The sequence below is a fragment of the Desmodus rotundus genome, chromosome 10, assembly GCF_022682495.2.
Source record: "Desmodus rotundus isolate HL8 chromosome 10, HLdesRot8A.1, whole genome shotgun sequence".
Classification (NCBI taxonomy): domain Eukaryota; kingdom Metazoa; phylum Chordata; class Mammalia; order Chiroptera; family Phyllostomidae; genus Desmodus; species Desmodus rotundus.
In genome coordinates, this window is record NC_071396.1 from 68,316,145 (window position 1) to 68,331,914 (window position 15,770).

The 15,770-nt window shown below is 40.6% G+C and overlaps 1 protein-coding gene across 3 annotated transcripts in view; it reads left to right on the top strand.

Moving 5' to 3' along the window:
- The window catches only part of LAMA1 (laminin subunit alpha 1), a 156,213-nt gene that overhangs the window by 102,786 nt on the left and 37,657 nt on the right, over positions 1 to 15,770 (top strand). For 2 of the 3 annotated variants that reach the window (XM_045187958.2, XM_045187959.2), the window contains exons 32-42: positions 6 to 199; positions 1,178 to 1,320; positions 3,277 to 3,366; positions 4,965 to 5,076; positions 6,214 to 6,376; positions 9,364 to 9,574; positions 9,758 to 9,874; positions 9,987 to 10,150; positions 12,093 to 12,228; positions 12,988 to 13,081; positions 14,614 to 14,730. In XM_045187958.2, coding sequence (XP_045043893.2) covers positions 6 to 199; positions 1,178 to 1,320; positions 3,277 to 3,366; positions 4,965 to 5,076; positions 6,214 to 6,376; positions 9,364 to 9,574; positions 9,758 to 9,874; positions 9,987 to 10,150; positions 12,093 to 12,228; positions 12,988 to 13,081; positions 14,614 to 14,730 — 1,541 coding nt within the window. The remainder of the gene's footprint in view (positions 1 to 5; positions 200 to 1,177; positions 1,321 to 3,276; positions 3,367 to 4,964; positions 5,077 to 6,213; positions 6,377 to 9,363; positions 9,575 to 9,757; positions 9,875 to 9,986; positions 10,151 to 12,092; positions 12,229 to 12,987; positions 13,082 to 14,613; positions 14,731 to 15,770) is intronic. The other variant, XM_053913282.1, reaches the window with a different exon arrangement.

The following is a 15,770-nucleotide window of genomic DNA, read 5'->3' on the forward strand; positions in this document are numbered from 1 at the left end:
TGTAGGTGCTCGTCAGGCTATCATGGGAACCCTCAAAAGCCAGGTGGCACCTGCCAGAGCTGTGACTGCAGCCCGCATGGCTCTGTTCACCGTGACTGCGACCGCGGATCTGGGCAGTGTGTCTGCAGGCCAGGGGCCGCGGGGCTCCGATGCGAGGAATGCGAACCCAGGCATATTCTGGTGGAAAGCAATTGTATTTGTGTGTATTTTCTTCCTTTCCTACATGTTTAAAGATGGCTTTTCCTTTCAAATGTTCTCCTGTTACTGTGCCCTATGACATCAGCAGGATAGCATTCTATTTTAACTAAGTACAGATTGCCGTTGTATCTGCCAAACTGAACTTCCATAGTGCGTTTGGAGCTGCGGCAGAAGGTTCTAGGATAACAGTACTTCTCTCTCTAGCACTGTGAGCAACACAGTATTTCCAACTTTATCGTGTATCTGCATTAATAGTCCTTTAATGGAGCCAAGTGTCAGAGCAGAGGCAACTGTGTGGGTTGCCCTCTGGGTTACCCAGATTTCACTGATGGCTTCAGCTCGTGGCTACTGTGGAGATTTTTTCCAGTCTGATTTACTTCACTAGCAAGTACATGAAGTAGTCACCTGCGGATGTCTTCTCTGTGGTTCAAGGGGGAAGATAGGAAGGAAGCAATGTTAGGATCATGGCATTCGAGAGGTTTTTTTTGTTTTGTTTATGTGTTTATTTTAAGCAAAAACTTGCCCAATATTGGCCCCAGTCTCCTTCATTTGTATGTGCTGAAGGTGTGTCTGCAAACTATCTGAGAAAAAGATGCACCCGCTCTTCAAGGAAACGCATTTGGAATTCACTGCCATTGGCCCAAGTTAAAGATGAGCAGGTGCAGCATAAGGCTTGAGCGGTGTGACAGAATGTGCACCAGCCCTGGGACCCACTCTGGGCTCCATTGTTTCTTTCTGTGTGACCCCGAAGAAGTCAGTGCTCTGATCTGAGTCCCAGCGTCATCATCTGGGAATAGGAAATTAGTATTTTCTGCTTACCTCCCATCACCAGCTGGTGTGAGAACACGGTCCCTGGAGGTCTTGCAGGATACTTTGCCTTCATTATGACGTTATGTTATTATTACACAATGGCTAATGCACACCCATGAGAAATTGTGCAGACCATTTTGCATAAATTTTAACTTTCTTTTTCTTTTAGCTTGTGATGATGAATGTACAGGTGTGCTGCTGAGTGACTTAGACAATACCGATGATACTATTCTTTCTGTGAACCTCACCGGCATGTTCCCTGCCCCGTATGGAATTTTGTCAAACCTGGAAAATACAACTAAATATCTCCGGGTGGGTACTGGTAATGCAGCGATGGATAAAAAACACGTGTCACTGGGAGATGTGGAGCTGGTCTGCATAGTAGGAGTCATTTTGCCTGTCCTCCCACCTCCTCTATTCCCAGGGTGTACTGCTGCGGGGTGTCCAGTCTTCCCTTGAACGTGACCAGGGACCTCATTAGCGAATGCCAGCTTGTTTTACTGTGGGACAGCTTTCATTGTTTAAGAGTTATTCACTAAATTCCTTTTTATAAAGTTCTACCCTACCCCATGGTCATTCTCTGCCTTTTGGAATAAGACAAAGTCCACTTGCTCCTCTTTATGAAAAACTTTGTATATTTGAAGATAGCTGTCCTAACACAAACACAGGAAATAAGTCTGGATGGTATGTTCTTTAATGTTGGAATATACTAAAGATAACCATTTTCTGTAAATGTATTATTCTGAACTAGAGTTCTAGGGCAGAAAAGTTTCTTCATCCTGGAAAATTATGTGAAAATCTCTGAGGCTATGTCACAGTCTTGTGTTTAGTCAAACAGGATCTGGGTCCAAAAATAAAGGTGAAAAGTTAAGGAATTGACTTGGTAGACAACATTCTACTCTCGTATTGCTAGTATTTTAATGCTAATTAAAAAATACAATTCTTAATTTTGCTTAAAACCTATACACTAGAATTTGAGGTAATTAATTTACTGTGTCAAGGATAGTCATTCCTGAATGCCTTTTTTAGTTAAAAGCTTTTCTTAGACTAACCATTTTCTTAGGCCAGTGTGCTTCTGTGTGTGTGTGTGTGCATGTTTTTAATTAAAATAACAGGAAAGAATGAAATGTTTTTTCTACTCACTGTAGACACAATAGAGAAATACTATTTTTTTAAATCACTATGGGCCCTAGGCATATAACTATATTTTAAATTTATCAAGTGAGTAAATAGTTGATTTAAATTTTAACAATTTTTTCCATTTTATTGAATTTATTGCGATGACATGACACTGGTTAACACAATTACACGGGTTTCAGGTGCACAATTCTACAACGCATCATCTGCACACTGTGTTGTGTGTTCACCACCCAAAGTCAAGTCCTCATCCGTCACCATGTACCCCCTTTACCTTCCTCTGCCTCCCATCCCCCTTGTCCCCTGGCAATCACTGCACCGTTGTCTGTGTCCATAGTTTTTTCTTTCTCTCCCATTTTTGCTCAATCCCTCCAGCCCCTCCACAGCTGTGAATCTATTCTGTATCTGTGAATCTGTCAAATCTTAACTATTTTTGAATGATTTGCTCCCAATTAAACAACTTGTCAAATTATGTGAAAAAATAAAGTTATTTAAAGTTTAAAGTTATTTAAAGTTATCCCTTTAAATAACTGTTTATAGTTATGTGAAGTGTGCAGTAGGTTAAGAATGTAAACTCCTAACTGTTTGTTGTTTTTATTAATCTACACAGCAACCTTGGGCAAGTAGCTTAACTAGCACACCCCAACCTCAAATAATATAGCCACTTTATATGGTTGCTATAAGGTTTAAATACAACCATATAAATAAAAAATTAGGAATGTTGGCAGAAATTTAGCATGTAGTTGTTAGTAATTATGAAGACTGTTTTTTTCTTAATATTTTTGTATTTTAACCTAGTAAACTTTTTAAAGTAAATTATTTAAGGTGGTAACAATTGTTGTTAAAATTGATGTGACTCTGGTATTGAAATTAAGCCAGACTCACCCAAGAACAACAGCAGTTTCAGATTCTGCACAACACACCAGACTAAATTCATATCCGTATAAGAGATATAATGCAAAAGATGGCAGATGGGAACACGTTGCTATAATCAAAACTTAAGTAAATATCATTCATTTTATTTTTAATGCAATTTCAAGGAAAGAATTTCTGCGAACAAAATAGTTAATAACAAGTGAATCAGAACATTTATTTTGAGACATTGTGATTTGTTTTCTTCATTCTTTGTAGGAATCTTTATTAAAAGAGAATACGCAAAAGGAACTGGGGAAAACTCAACTTGAAGGTGTTACAGAACAAACAGATGGCCTGCAAAGGGAGGTAAATTCTCCACCCAAAGGGCTTGCTTCCCACCCATCCTTTGTGAGCAGTTAGTTCCCCAAGGTTCCGAGTAGGTCAGGGCAGCCTCTTCCTCCCAGGATGGAAGTGTTTTTAACTTTGCCAGTTTTTATGCACTAGTAAGAAAAGCTCCTGACTTGATTTCTATTGTCACCTCTGCTGAGGGAGCAGTTGGGCATTCACCTTGCCATTTGACCACCATTTTCTCCTGGGAATCAAGGGGTGGGTGGGATTGAAAGATCCCCAAGATTTCTTCCTTCTCCTAAACTTGCTGCCTTAACTGAGCACCTTGTGAGCAGAGGCGCTTCACCCAACGCCAGGACCACTGACAGCAGCTCCCTGGGCAGAGCCAGAGCAGCCCAGAGCTCGTGGTGTGGTGTTTGTGCAACCTCCAGGCTTGGGGCTGCGTGCTTCTGACTTTGACTCTCAATGGCAAGTGAGCTTATTCTGAAGTCAGTAGGGAATTATGTAGTCTGTTTATCCCATGTCAGATGAGTGGTTTCTAGTGACCCTAAAAGGAATTTCCTTCTCCACAGATGGTGAGGGGGGCCAATTGTCAAATTTATAATTTTCACTTATGAACTTCATGTGCATATACAAATGCATGTATGTACTTAGATAGGTATATGACAGTGTATCTATACATATGGATGTACTTAGATATGTATACAATGGTGTATCTTTACATATATGTATCTACTCTTTGTCTCTCAACATCCACACATGTACATGTGATGCGCCCTACAAAAGTATCAGCTTGGCTCCTGTTAATTTAGAATTAATGATGACTTGGGATGAGTTTAAAGGTTGAAGTGTGGGCTGTAAGTACCTCAGTGAGCAAGCATTTGGTAGGAAGTGATAAGCTGATTAAATAAATCATCTCTCTTCATTTAAGAAGATTCTCTTTGGGTTTTTACTACGAAACACTTTTAGATCTAGTCTGAGTTACTTTACATTCCTGGAAATTACAAACAACCATTCCTTTTACAAATTATAATATTCCTAATAAAAACAACAGGTAAGGGCAGCTAAGTCTCAGCCCTTGGGCTGCCAACTTTACAGACACCATCAAATCTAATCTTCATAAAGCTTCAGGAGGTAAGTGCTATTACTATCCCATGTTATCAATGAGGCTGGAAGATGTTACAGACTAGGTCTCCAGGGGGCAGTATTGGGCCTAAAACCCAGGTTACCTGACTCCGTGTTCTTAACTCCTCGACTAAGTTCTCATGGTCAATAAAAATTAGTAAGATTTTTCTTTCTGTATTCTGTATGCTTGAGTTCTAAAGTGAATATAATGTCTTCACTATAGAAGACACTGGAAGAGTCTGTGGTTTAATAGCCAATTAGGCTGCTTTAAAAAATATGCCATCTTTGCTCACATAGAGTGAGCAGTAAATTATTTTATTAACCAGTTAGTCAATTTCCAGTCCTGAATTATTGGCCTTGGTTTATGTGATAATGTACATCTTTACTCTGTGTTCTGGAACATATTTTGTTATTTTAAAAAGACAACTCGAACATCAAAGCTTGCATGTTATTCAAAGTAAAACTAACACCAGACCTTTACTTTCTATCAGCTCACTAGAGTGTTAACAAGTAGCCAACATGTGGCCAGAGCGACTGAAAGAATCCTCGACAAGAGTCAAGCTCTCATGACACTTACTGAGAAACTGAAGATGAGCATTCAAGGTAGTGTGGTCAGTGTCTAGTTTGGGGAGCCCATGCTTATCTGGAAGGAACAGTCTCATTCCGTCTATAAAACGTATGAACAGATGTATGTGACTCCCACTCGACTACTAGAGCCAAAGGACTGGGCTGTTCCATGGTTTGGGGGTCCTGATGTGTCCAGACTACAATCTTTCATTGAGAATTTTATCTTTTAAAAAATGCTTGTTTCCTTTTTTTTAATAAAAGCTCCTATGCATTACACATAGGTACTAAGTGTCAAGTAGACGTGGTGCCTCTCCATGTGTCATGAATTTGTCAAATTAACACTTAGTAGGTGGAGCACAGGGTGCCAGATGATGAGCCAAAGTCCAGCTTACATTTGCTTCTGACTCTGCAGGCTCTTATCTGGGGTGCATGCTTGTATGAAGGGGCAAGTGTCAGCTTAAGGTCACTGCCAGCCTCTTAGCCAAACAAAGTACTGCTAGGGCAGCAATACCACGGGAGTGGCTGAGCTAACTCATAACCAGTCCTTTGCCCACAGTATGAGCTGATGCCATTTGCAGCTTCAATGTGGTCCCAAAGGGCATTCACAATATTAGAGTAATTTAGTCACTACTCAATTTGTGATGTCCCCTCTGATCTGGCTTTTAGATTGCTATTTTTAGTTTTCTGGTCACAAGAAATATATTCTTGATCTTCTTTTTGTATTATTGTGTAAGGGCATAAGGAGTACAGAATTCAATGCAAATCAGATTTTATAGGGCAAAATATAAGGGAATTATTAATACAAATATATGCCTAATAAAAAGAGTAGTATCAAGTATTGGTAATTCATTTATGGAATAAATATTCGTTGAGCAGTTTTTATGTGCAAATGTCTGTGCCAGGTGCAGGAAATGCTGAAGTAAGCCCAACAGCCACAGCCCCTCCCTTACAGAGTGTTAAATAAACCAGTCATTTCAAGTCCATGAGTGTTTTAGTAAGGGGCATCCAGAGTACATTGGGATATACAGGCCGGCCATGCGGGCTTAGAGGTGCAACCATTTCCGGTGAACAGGGTAGGCCTCACTGAGGAAGGGCCTAAGTTTTTCCCTTTTAGTACTGTCCACTTTTGCTCTCAAATGTCCACTTTTGCTTATTGATGAATTTTCTCCATAGAAATTATTGAAAAGGCAACAACTCTAAATCAGACCTTGGATGAAGATTTCCAGCCATCTAGCTCCACTCTTCAGAATATGCAAAGGAACATTACATCTTTGCTGGAAACCATACAGAAAAGGCGTTTCATGCAGTTGCACCAAAATGCCACCCTTGAACTAAAGTAAGTCCCTAGATACCATTCCTGACACAGCCAACTAGAAGAAAGAACATCAGTCCCGAGGGGGAAAAAGGCATGTGGAGGAGAGGAGAGAAAGCTCTCACTGGGCGCGGAATGCAAGAGCAGAGAGGGGCCCTGTTGTCAAGTGAATGAAGAGATGGTGCCAACCCCTCCAAATCGAGAAAACTGTAATCAATGCCAATATCTCTCTATTTGTGCCACTGCGCCATAGGTTCTGTTTCTCTGTGTGTCTGGAATAACATTACACTGTATTTATTGAAGATCAAGTACAATGTGATAAACTCCCATGGAAGAAAATGTAGTCAGTGGCTACCACCTGTGCTGTAAACTCTTGAGGCAGATTGACGTTATGCCAAAATAATTTAGCTTAGTTATGCAAACTCTAATTGGAAACCACAGTGTGAAATGACAATCACAAAGAATTGTTAGACATGGTCACCAGGAGCTTATAATTTTCTTTACGTCTCTTTTCTTAGTATTTTCACACAGTTATTTCTTGATGTAGTAAAGCACAAGCTGTCTTTTTTTCCAGGTTGTGATAAATCTCCTAAATACTGGCTTAAATACTGACACAAAACTCCATTCTCTATAATGTGATATTTAATATGTCACAATAGGGTAAATATGTGATACTATATTTACCCTATTTTGCTATTTTAAACAATGTTGCCATGGACATTTTAAACAAAAATCTTTTTCTGTATTTCACATTATTATCTTAGTAGGGTAAATATTAAGTAATGAAATCATTTACCCCAAAATTTTGCATTTTGAGGATTCCTGAGTGGCATGTCCAAGTTATTTTTTAAAAGATTTGTTTAAAACAATACGCACTTCTTCCGGCAATACACTGAAGAGTTAGTCAAGCTTGCATCTTTTTTCATTACTGATATGATTTTTGACATTATTGTTAACTTGTTAGGTGAAAAATGAAAGGAAGAACTTACTGTTGGATTTGGAGAACTGGAAATCTAATTACTAGAGCATTAGTTAGGGTCTGGAAAGGGTCCTGAGAAAACTGTGAACCAAAAGCCTGAAGATCAGAGGAGGGTGAGGGACCAGGAGGTGGGGAAGGGAGAGCCCTGTGCAGGGAGGATGCTGGCTTCACTTCTCGTATTCTGTCCTGTGATGGTCTATGCCACCTTGTGATGTAGGGGAGAATGCAACTGGGGAAACTGAGGCCCAGAGACTATAAGTGACTTGCTCAATGTTAAACCTCCAGGATAATATGAAACCTGACCACAAACCTAAGTCTGTGTGACTGTAAACACTGTTATTCTCCAGCCCCAAACAGAAGGAAGCACCACTTGAGACCCAGTCCCTTAAAGATGGGTGTTGGAACTTGGATCATGAGGTCAGAGACCATGCTGCTACACTTACACTAGATTATAATCATGTTTTCCTACCCCGACCTTTTACCTGCATCATCCCTCACCTGAAATGCATGGCACACCCAGAGGGAGCAATGGAGGGAAAGAAGCTGACACCTCCATGTCCATCTTCCCAGGCCCCATCCATTCTTGTGGTGGCCACTGAAGGCTCAGCTGTGCTAGTTTCTGCTTCCTACCCTTCCTTAGCTCCCCACTGCCTCCCAGGTAACAGAAATGTCATATACTTGATTCCAGCCCACCCCTTCCACTCCCCACACTCCCCCCATCCACCCATCTCCCACTCATCCTGGGCTCTCCAGCTCTACCCAGTCCTTTCTGCTCAGGTGTGTATCTCATTTACGTATTAAAGACAGAGGTTCCCTGGAGATCCACAGAGTCATTTTGGGGGACCATCCTCTCCCACCATTACCCTTCCACAGTCAGTTCATTCATTCATTCACTCATTCATTCGCCAAAATGAGCCCTCAGTGGCAGATACTGTGCTAGAAGTTGGGGACACAAAGGAGAATAATAGAGATCGTTTTGCCCACTAGAATCTCATAATGCAATTAGTAAAAGTTCATTTTTCTGAATAGCATTTGAGAGGAAGGAGAGAAGGCAGGGCCCCTCACCACCCTGTTGCCCTTAGCGTCTCTGCCAGGTCCTCTGCCATTGTTGGTCCTGCTTTTTTATTTAGAACAAAGTGATTAATGAGATTGTGTTCCCTCTTTAATTTTCTAGTTATATTATTATTAAAGAGATCTTTTATTTTAAAAAACTAAAATGTGTTCTCTGGGCTCCACTTTCTTATTTTCTATAGATAATCCCTGCTGTTACGCTATTTCAAATTTTGTGGATTGTTTTAGTAATTGTTTATCAGTTTTTTAATGATAATCTGTTGAAAGTTGGTAATTTATGCTGAAATATGGCGATCCTATTGGTGGGAATATTCAACACACAAATCAGTTGTTTGTCATGCTTGTGTGAAGGTCCCCAAGCCCACCATAACAGTCGGTTTCACTAGGACTCTCAGGACTCAGCGTGTAGTTGTACTCAGGGCCAGTACATCTTATGGCCACGTATTAAGGATGAACTGCTGGGTCGGGGAAGAAGACAGGGTGGAATCCTGAGGTACCCATACAGCTTCCCGATGCTCCCTTTCCTTGAGGAGCACAGAACGCATTCTTCTCCCAGCTACGAAAATGCAGTAGCATGTGGGTGCTGTTTCTTCCCAGGGAAACCCACTAGAGGTTCAGCATCCATGGTTTTTACTGGGGGCTGGTCTTGTAGGTACCCTCTGCCTAGCATATGCCCAATTCCACACTCGCAGGGGGAAAGCTGGTGTTTAGCATGAACCACATTGTTTGCACAAACAGTGGAGGCAGTGAGCCACTCTTATCGGCTAGGGAACAGTGGGAATACTTTGCAGACCTTGCAAGCAGGCCTTTCAAAGGACAGCCTGCTCCTGCCCACTGTGTTACCCTTTGCTGCACACTATAAAATTAGGTTTGGATATGCATAAATTCCTCCTGCTCTCATTTCAATGATAGGAGCTTTGTTACTCATTTACTTACTTTGTGGACCATCTATATTTACCAGGTCTGCGAAAGATTTGTTGTCACAAATTCAGAAAAATTACCAGAAGCCACAGAATAAGTTGAAGGTGATAAAAGAAGCAGCAAGCAGCCTCCTTTCAAAACACAACAGTGAACTGCAGGCAGCAGAAGACCTCATGAGGGAAGCCGAGGCAAAGACGCAGGAAAGCAACCGCCTGCTGCTCATTGTCAATGCCAACCTGCAAGAGTTCAGTGTGAGTCTCAATAGCTCTCTCCTCAGTTAAAGGTAGTAACTGAAATCTCCGATGTAAGTAATACTATTTTTAGCTTCTTAAAAAACGAGTTCCGATTACTAACCTCAGAACATAGCATCAGGCGCCAGTGTTTGGAAGCTGACATGCTTTATGAAACATGCTTAAAAGTGATTTTTGCTACAGGATAAAAAGTTGCTTGTTCAGGAAGAACAAAACTTAACCTCAGTGCTAATCGCCAAAGGAATAAGATTGCTCGATGCTGCCACTGCACAAGCAAAGGCTGCACGAAGTGCTCTAGCAGTAAGTTAACACTCAGCAAGCCACAGTACAGTTTCCAAATAATCTTCGTACCTCTCATATACATGCACACACATGCACTGTAAAAAATGCATGTGTATTATGTCTCTCATAGCAGCTAGAGCATCACCGGGATGAGCTACTTCTGTGGACTGCCAAAATCAGGCACCATGTGGATGATCTGGTCATGCAGATGTCCAAAAGAAGAGTGCTTACCCTTGTCTACAGAGCTGAGGATCACGCAGCTGAGCTCCAGAGATTAGCAGGTGCCCTGGACAGGTGAGACCACATTTTACAGGAATTCCAGAGGTCGTGATCCATTGATCAGAGAGAATAAAGATGACTATTTTGATCACAATGTTGAGTCACACTTTTTTTGTCTAAAAGTGCAAATTCCTGTTTTGTTTACAATGGTAAGGAGGATTTCCTCCCATGTCTGATAATATAGTTGGCCATTGGCATAAAGGTACGATGGAGAAATGAAAACCGAATAGGCATTAAAGCAAATACAATGCTACGATATCAAGCCATTAAGGCCTTGTTAAGCGTCTAAGTGCTCAGGTCTTTGTTAGGTTGCATGTGCACAGAACAAGGATTTTAGCTTCTTTATACGTCTTACCATTTTGGAGCTATGTTTTGCCTGGCTTTCTGCATGGATGGAGGCTGTGGTTGCTGCCCACACTGGACCTATAGAAGTGCCGGGACACTCACACCTCCTGAGAGATATCACCCCCAATTACTTTCTACTGCCCGAAGGTCTACCACAGTATTGGAATAATTTAAACTTATATTTTTAAATGTGTCCTCACTTGTAAAAGTGTCTTTAAATGAGAGGCACAATGTTAAGCCAGTGGTTCCCAAACTGGTCTGCACATTGGAATAACCTGGGGAACTTCAGAAATACTAACGCCTTTGTCCCCTAGTCCTCCCAGCCCCTCTCAGAGATTGAGACTTAATTCGTCTGGATTGTGGTCTGGGCTTTGTTATTTTTTTAGAAAGATTCCCAGGTGATCTAATGTGTAGCAAATGAGGGAACCAATGTTTTAGGCCTTATCAGCGATATTCTGAGTGAATTGGTAAACTTATTTACTTAAAATTTGTTATGCATTATGAATGGAAAGGTCTGGACACATTGGAAATGTGTGTTCTTGTGTGTTGGGTGTGTTTTGTGGAAGGGGAGAAAGAAATACCATTGCAGCGAGGAGTGCTGCCGTGAGACGTTAGCTCACATGGTGACAGCAGTTAAAAATGACACAGGCGAGAACGTTGCACACACTATGTGCTGCACTGCGCGCTGCTGCCTGCCGTGCCCCAGGAACCGGCGATAGGAAATGGAGTTAGAAACTCGGTGTCTCTCTGTTCGTCATCTTTCATAATTTCCCAAAAGAAAACAATATTTTGACTATACACATAGCTAGAACAAAACATTTATTACTTAGTATGTATAGCAAAAAGCAATTTGGTATGATACACAAAGTTAAATAACATTATTATCTTTTATTTATAAATCACCAAATTTTGCCAGTCAAGTAGTAACAGGTAATAACGGTTGATGTCTGATATGGGAATCACCCAACTCAATAATCTTGGAAGAAAATGGAGGGAGTTACACAGCAAGCAAAGATGTGTCGATCGTCGGATTGTATTCCAGGATAGAGAGGCTGGGTGAGATTGCACCATTGCCAGTTGGCAAGTTCATAAGTGATTTGCCCACTTGTGCAAGTGAAGTTCAGATGATTGAAATACCATCTGATTCTCCAAAACCTCTAGTGAATTTTGTCAAATTGCTATATACCATTTGAGGAATAAGACTCAGCATCCTTATATGTGCTCAGGAAGGCTTTTTCAAAATTAGCAATTGCCTTGCTGGAAAAATTACAAGGAATGCAAATGCACAACAACACCACAGACACGTGCAGGGGCTTTGGATGGAGATGACAAGATGCTGAGGGCAGCTGGAAGAAACTGATGAATGGTTAAAAGGATGGGAAACAGCCATCCTCTCTTCTTTGGCTAAAAATTAAACAGCAGTTCTTAGTGTTATTGTGACAACATGGTTACGGCTTTTTAAGATTGCTTTTGGAGTCAAAGGACAATCTGTATGTTGTTATTCCTTGTTGATGATACTGTTCTGAGGGAGAGAAACACGGTGGCTTTTAAGAATAGTGGGCAAGTCCAATTTTAGTTTATCATAACACCTCTAAGTATGCTGATTTCACAGCGGCCTTGGAAGTACTCAACATGTGTCCCTGAATGCAACCCGTGCAACCCACGCCCATTCCAACATTCAGAGCCTCATTGAAGAATCAGAAAAACTGGCGAAGGCCGCTCTCAGGACCGTGACTGAGGCGAGCCTGGTAAGAAAGGCCCCGTGGGTTCCGGCATGTGCCTTCCTTTTCTAGGTACCATGGGAGATTGTGCCATAAGGTTCTTGAGCAAAGACTCAGTGGCTTCAATTTATACTTGTCAACGTTCTTTTCTGGTGGGATCTGCTTATGGCTTCTGTCATCATGTGATATGTTTTAATTTCTCAAGGTCATAAATACTTCTTTATAAAGACTAGTGATATAAACATGAGGAAAATACCTCACCATTTCTTATTCCAAAAATGAGAATGCTACTTAATATCTACTTGAGACGTTTTTAATTTTTTTAAATGACAGGTGACATTCAATACTGTGTTAGTTTCAGGTGTACAGGATAGTGGTTAGACATTAGATAACTAACAAAGCGATCCCTCCAGCGAGTCTAGTACCCACCTGGCACAAAACATTTATAACAATATTACTGACTGTGTTCACTATGCTGTACTTTACATTTCTGTGACTATTTTGTAACTACCAATTTCTGAGGCATCTGTTCTTACCTGCGGTGAAGGTTTTTATTTAGTAGTTGGTTGTCTTTATATATTTAAAAATGTCCTGTGTTCTTCCTCCTCACTCATAAATTAGGACATATAGTAGGCATAAATTAGGACAGTTTAAACTCTCCCAACCTATTGTCTAGTTGACTTCCTTGTCTAGAACAAGACGGGAGGCTGTTCCCATGGAGTTGCCTTCCATCCCCAGCAGGCTTCCCGCCTGCCTGCCAGTCACCATGTTTGTCCTGTTTTCTAGTCCTCAGAATCCCTGGTGTCTGACGGCAGAGCAGCTCTCCAGCGCAGTTCCAAATTTCTAAAAGAAGGCAAGAGCCTGGGCAGAAAGCATCAAGGTCAGTGTCTAGCTCCGACTGTGTTGATAAGAAGACATCTCTGAGCATACTGCCTTTCCTAGAGCAATTTGAAGCTTGACATTTCTTTGTCACAAGAATGTTCCAACTTGCTATCATATAAAATTACATAACTTAAAATTTTACTTTAGTGATACCTCTTTATTTTAATGTGGGATTCCTGCTAATCTTCCACAGACTCATTAAGCCTTCCTTAATAACCAGGTCCTCCATTCTGCTTTGTCCCCTGAGCTTTTACTGTTCTTCATAGCGTTTGCCAGCTTGTCTTTGGTGTCACGTGCTCCTCTATTTGTCTCTTACTGCTTTGTAGTTCCGTGAAGAGCTGTATTATGTATGATTCTTCTTTTGCCTTTCTCACAAGGCTAATACAATGTTAGATTCAAGGTAGGTTCTCATTAAATAATTATTGAATTAAGCTATAATTGACTTATCAATTTTTTCAAAAAAAATACTGGTCCAGTTTAATTTTTCCTAAGAGTTGCAGTAAGCAGTTATTTGGCATATGTGAGAGCTATCCACTGACATAATGGCATGTACATAATAAAATGGCAACGGGAATCTGTTGTGTAGGAGAAACATACAAGTTTTATAAGATGTAGTATATTTTCACTTTACTATGTTCTAATACCAAGTCTTTTCCTGTGGAGTAAATAGTGGTCCATAAACAGCTCTTGCCCCTTTTAGACTACTTCTGTGTCTAGTGTGGATCCCTCCCCAACTGTCTGAACCAAGAGTGTGGATATGTGCATATCCTTTTACTTCTCTGTGAGTCATAGAGATTAGAATATATGGAAAGTACACTATTCCCAGTCATAAAGCATGAAACACAAACTCTGGCGTCAGTGTCGGTGGGGTATGGTTTCAGTCGGTGCAACTAAAGGTATTACAGAAGCCATGAAATAGTGAGCTTCCTGGCAATTCCTCCCATGTTCATGAGGGGTTTCGTCAATACTTTATTTGTTAACGTGTTCAGAATCTAATGTGATTGTGTATATGAACAGAAATTTCTAAAGTGAAAGCTTTTATCCAACAGCTTTGATCAGACCTGAAGGAGGTTGAATTGAGCACCTACTGGGTGGTCAGAAGGGAGCAGGAAGTAGAGGGGCTCTGGCCGGAGAGAGAAGCAGGTGGGAAGAAGAGTCGCAAGCTTGAGCCCATACTTGGGGTTTTACCAACCACAGGAGAAAGGTAGCCACAGTTTAAGTGTAGATAGGAAACTAGTGAATCTAATTACGACTGAGTGGTTTAAACACAGTTCACTTTGAGCTGAGCTGTAATTAAATTGGGCATGCAGTTTAAGAAGAAATATTAGTGAGAAGGACAACAAGCAAAGTAGAAAAAATGATCAAGCAAGCTAAAAACACGATTTTTATAATCAGGAGTGCTAAGTCTCACTGGAAAAACTTTCCACACTGGGGAGGGTCTCTGGAGAAAGCTGTCAATCTGTAGATGGGTCAAAGTGACAAAGAAAACTCGCGTAGGCTAAAAGGGAACACTTTCCCCCCTGTAAATAGGTCTCGCATTGGAACTGAGAGAACTGAGAAATACAGCAAACACATTTCAAGAAAATGCTGGCAAAATTACTAGGCAGACCAATGAATCACTCTTAATACTTAGAGCAATTCCTGAAGGTAAGTGGGAAGGGGTTGATTTAATTAATGTCTTCTCATTGGAAAGCCGTTGGACATGAACACAAGGAAGTCCTGCCTCAGGTCTGATTAAGAGCCCTCACTGGAAATGAGACTAGGATTGATAGTTTTTACTTGCAAAGAAAATATGATTTGGAAGTAAAGATCATTATTTTTTAATAAATTCAGAACACTTAAACTGAAATACTAGAATTATACTCTGAAAACAAAGTCTTTGAGTTTTTATGCTACCATATTGATTGCTTACTTTAAAATGGGTGTATGGAATCTAGTGCACAAACTGAACTAACAAGCAGAATAGAGACTCCTAGATGGCGAGCAGGCTGACAGCTCTGGAGAGGGTGGGGTTAGGGGGTTAGGGGGTGGTGGGATGCAGCAAAAAAGAAGAAGGACTCACGGACAAGGGCAACAGTGTGGTGATTGTGGAGGAGGGGAGGGGTGTACAAGAGGAGTAAATGTTAATGTGGAAAATACAATAAAAAATAAAAAATTAAAAAAACGGGCTTGTCACATTCCGTAAATGAAAGAAGTGTCATTCAAAGAAGTCAGCAAGTAAAAAAGCTGGAATGTTCTTGCTTTGAGGGAAAGTGTTAGATTCATTATAATTAGGAAATTTAAAAATTCTTTCTTGGTAATCTTCCTTCATGAGGCAATAAAGCATTCTAAAATAGATCACTTTAATATGGATGGTTTGGAAATACAGGATTCATTAAAGTTTTAAATGGGATAACTTAAAAAAAAAATGTAATACAAATGAATTGTGCTCTGGTACGTTATTTCCATTCCCTCAACCTTCTCTTTTCTTCTCAGTAAGATTTTGAAAACGCTTTATAAGATGCCCAAATATCTCTAAATTTCTGGCTCCTGGTTCACCTTGTAAGCACACCAATTACCTTGTGGAGCTGGGTTTGGGTCACCTTGGACTTCTTACCTGAAATCAGTGAGACATTTTCTGACCTGGATGTTTCTTTCTGTCTCTCTTTTTTTGAAGACACATGGTGTATATTTATTAAACACTTAAA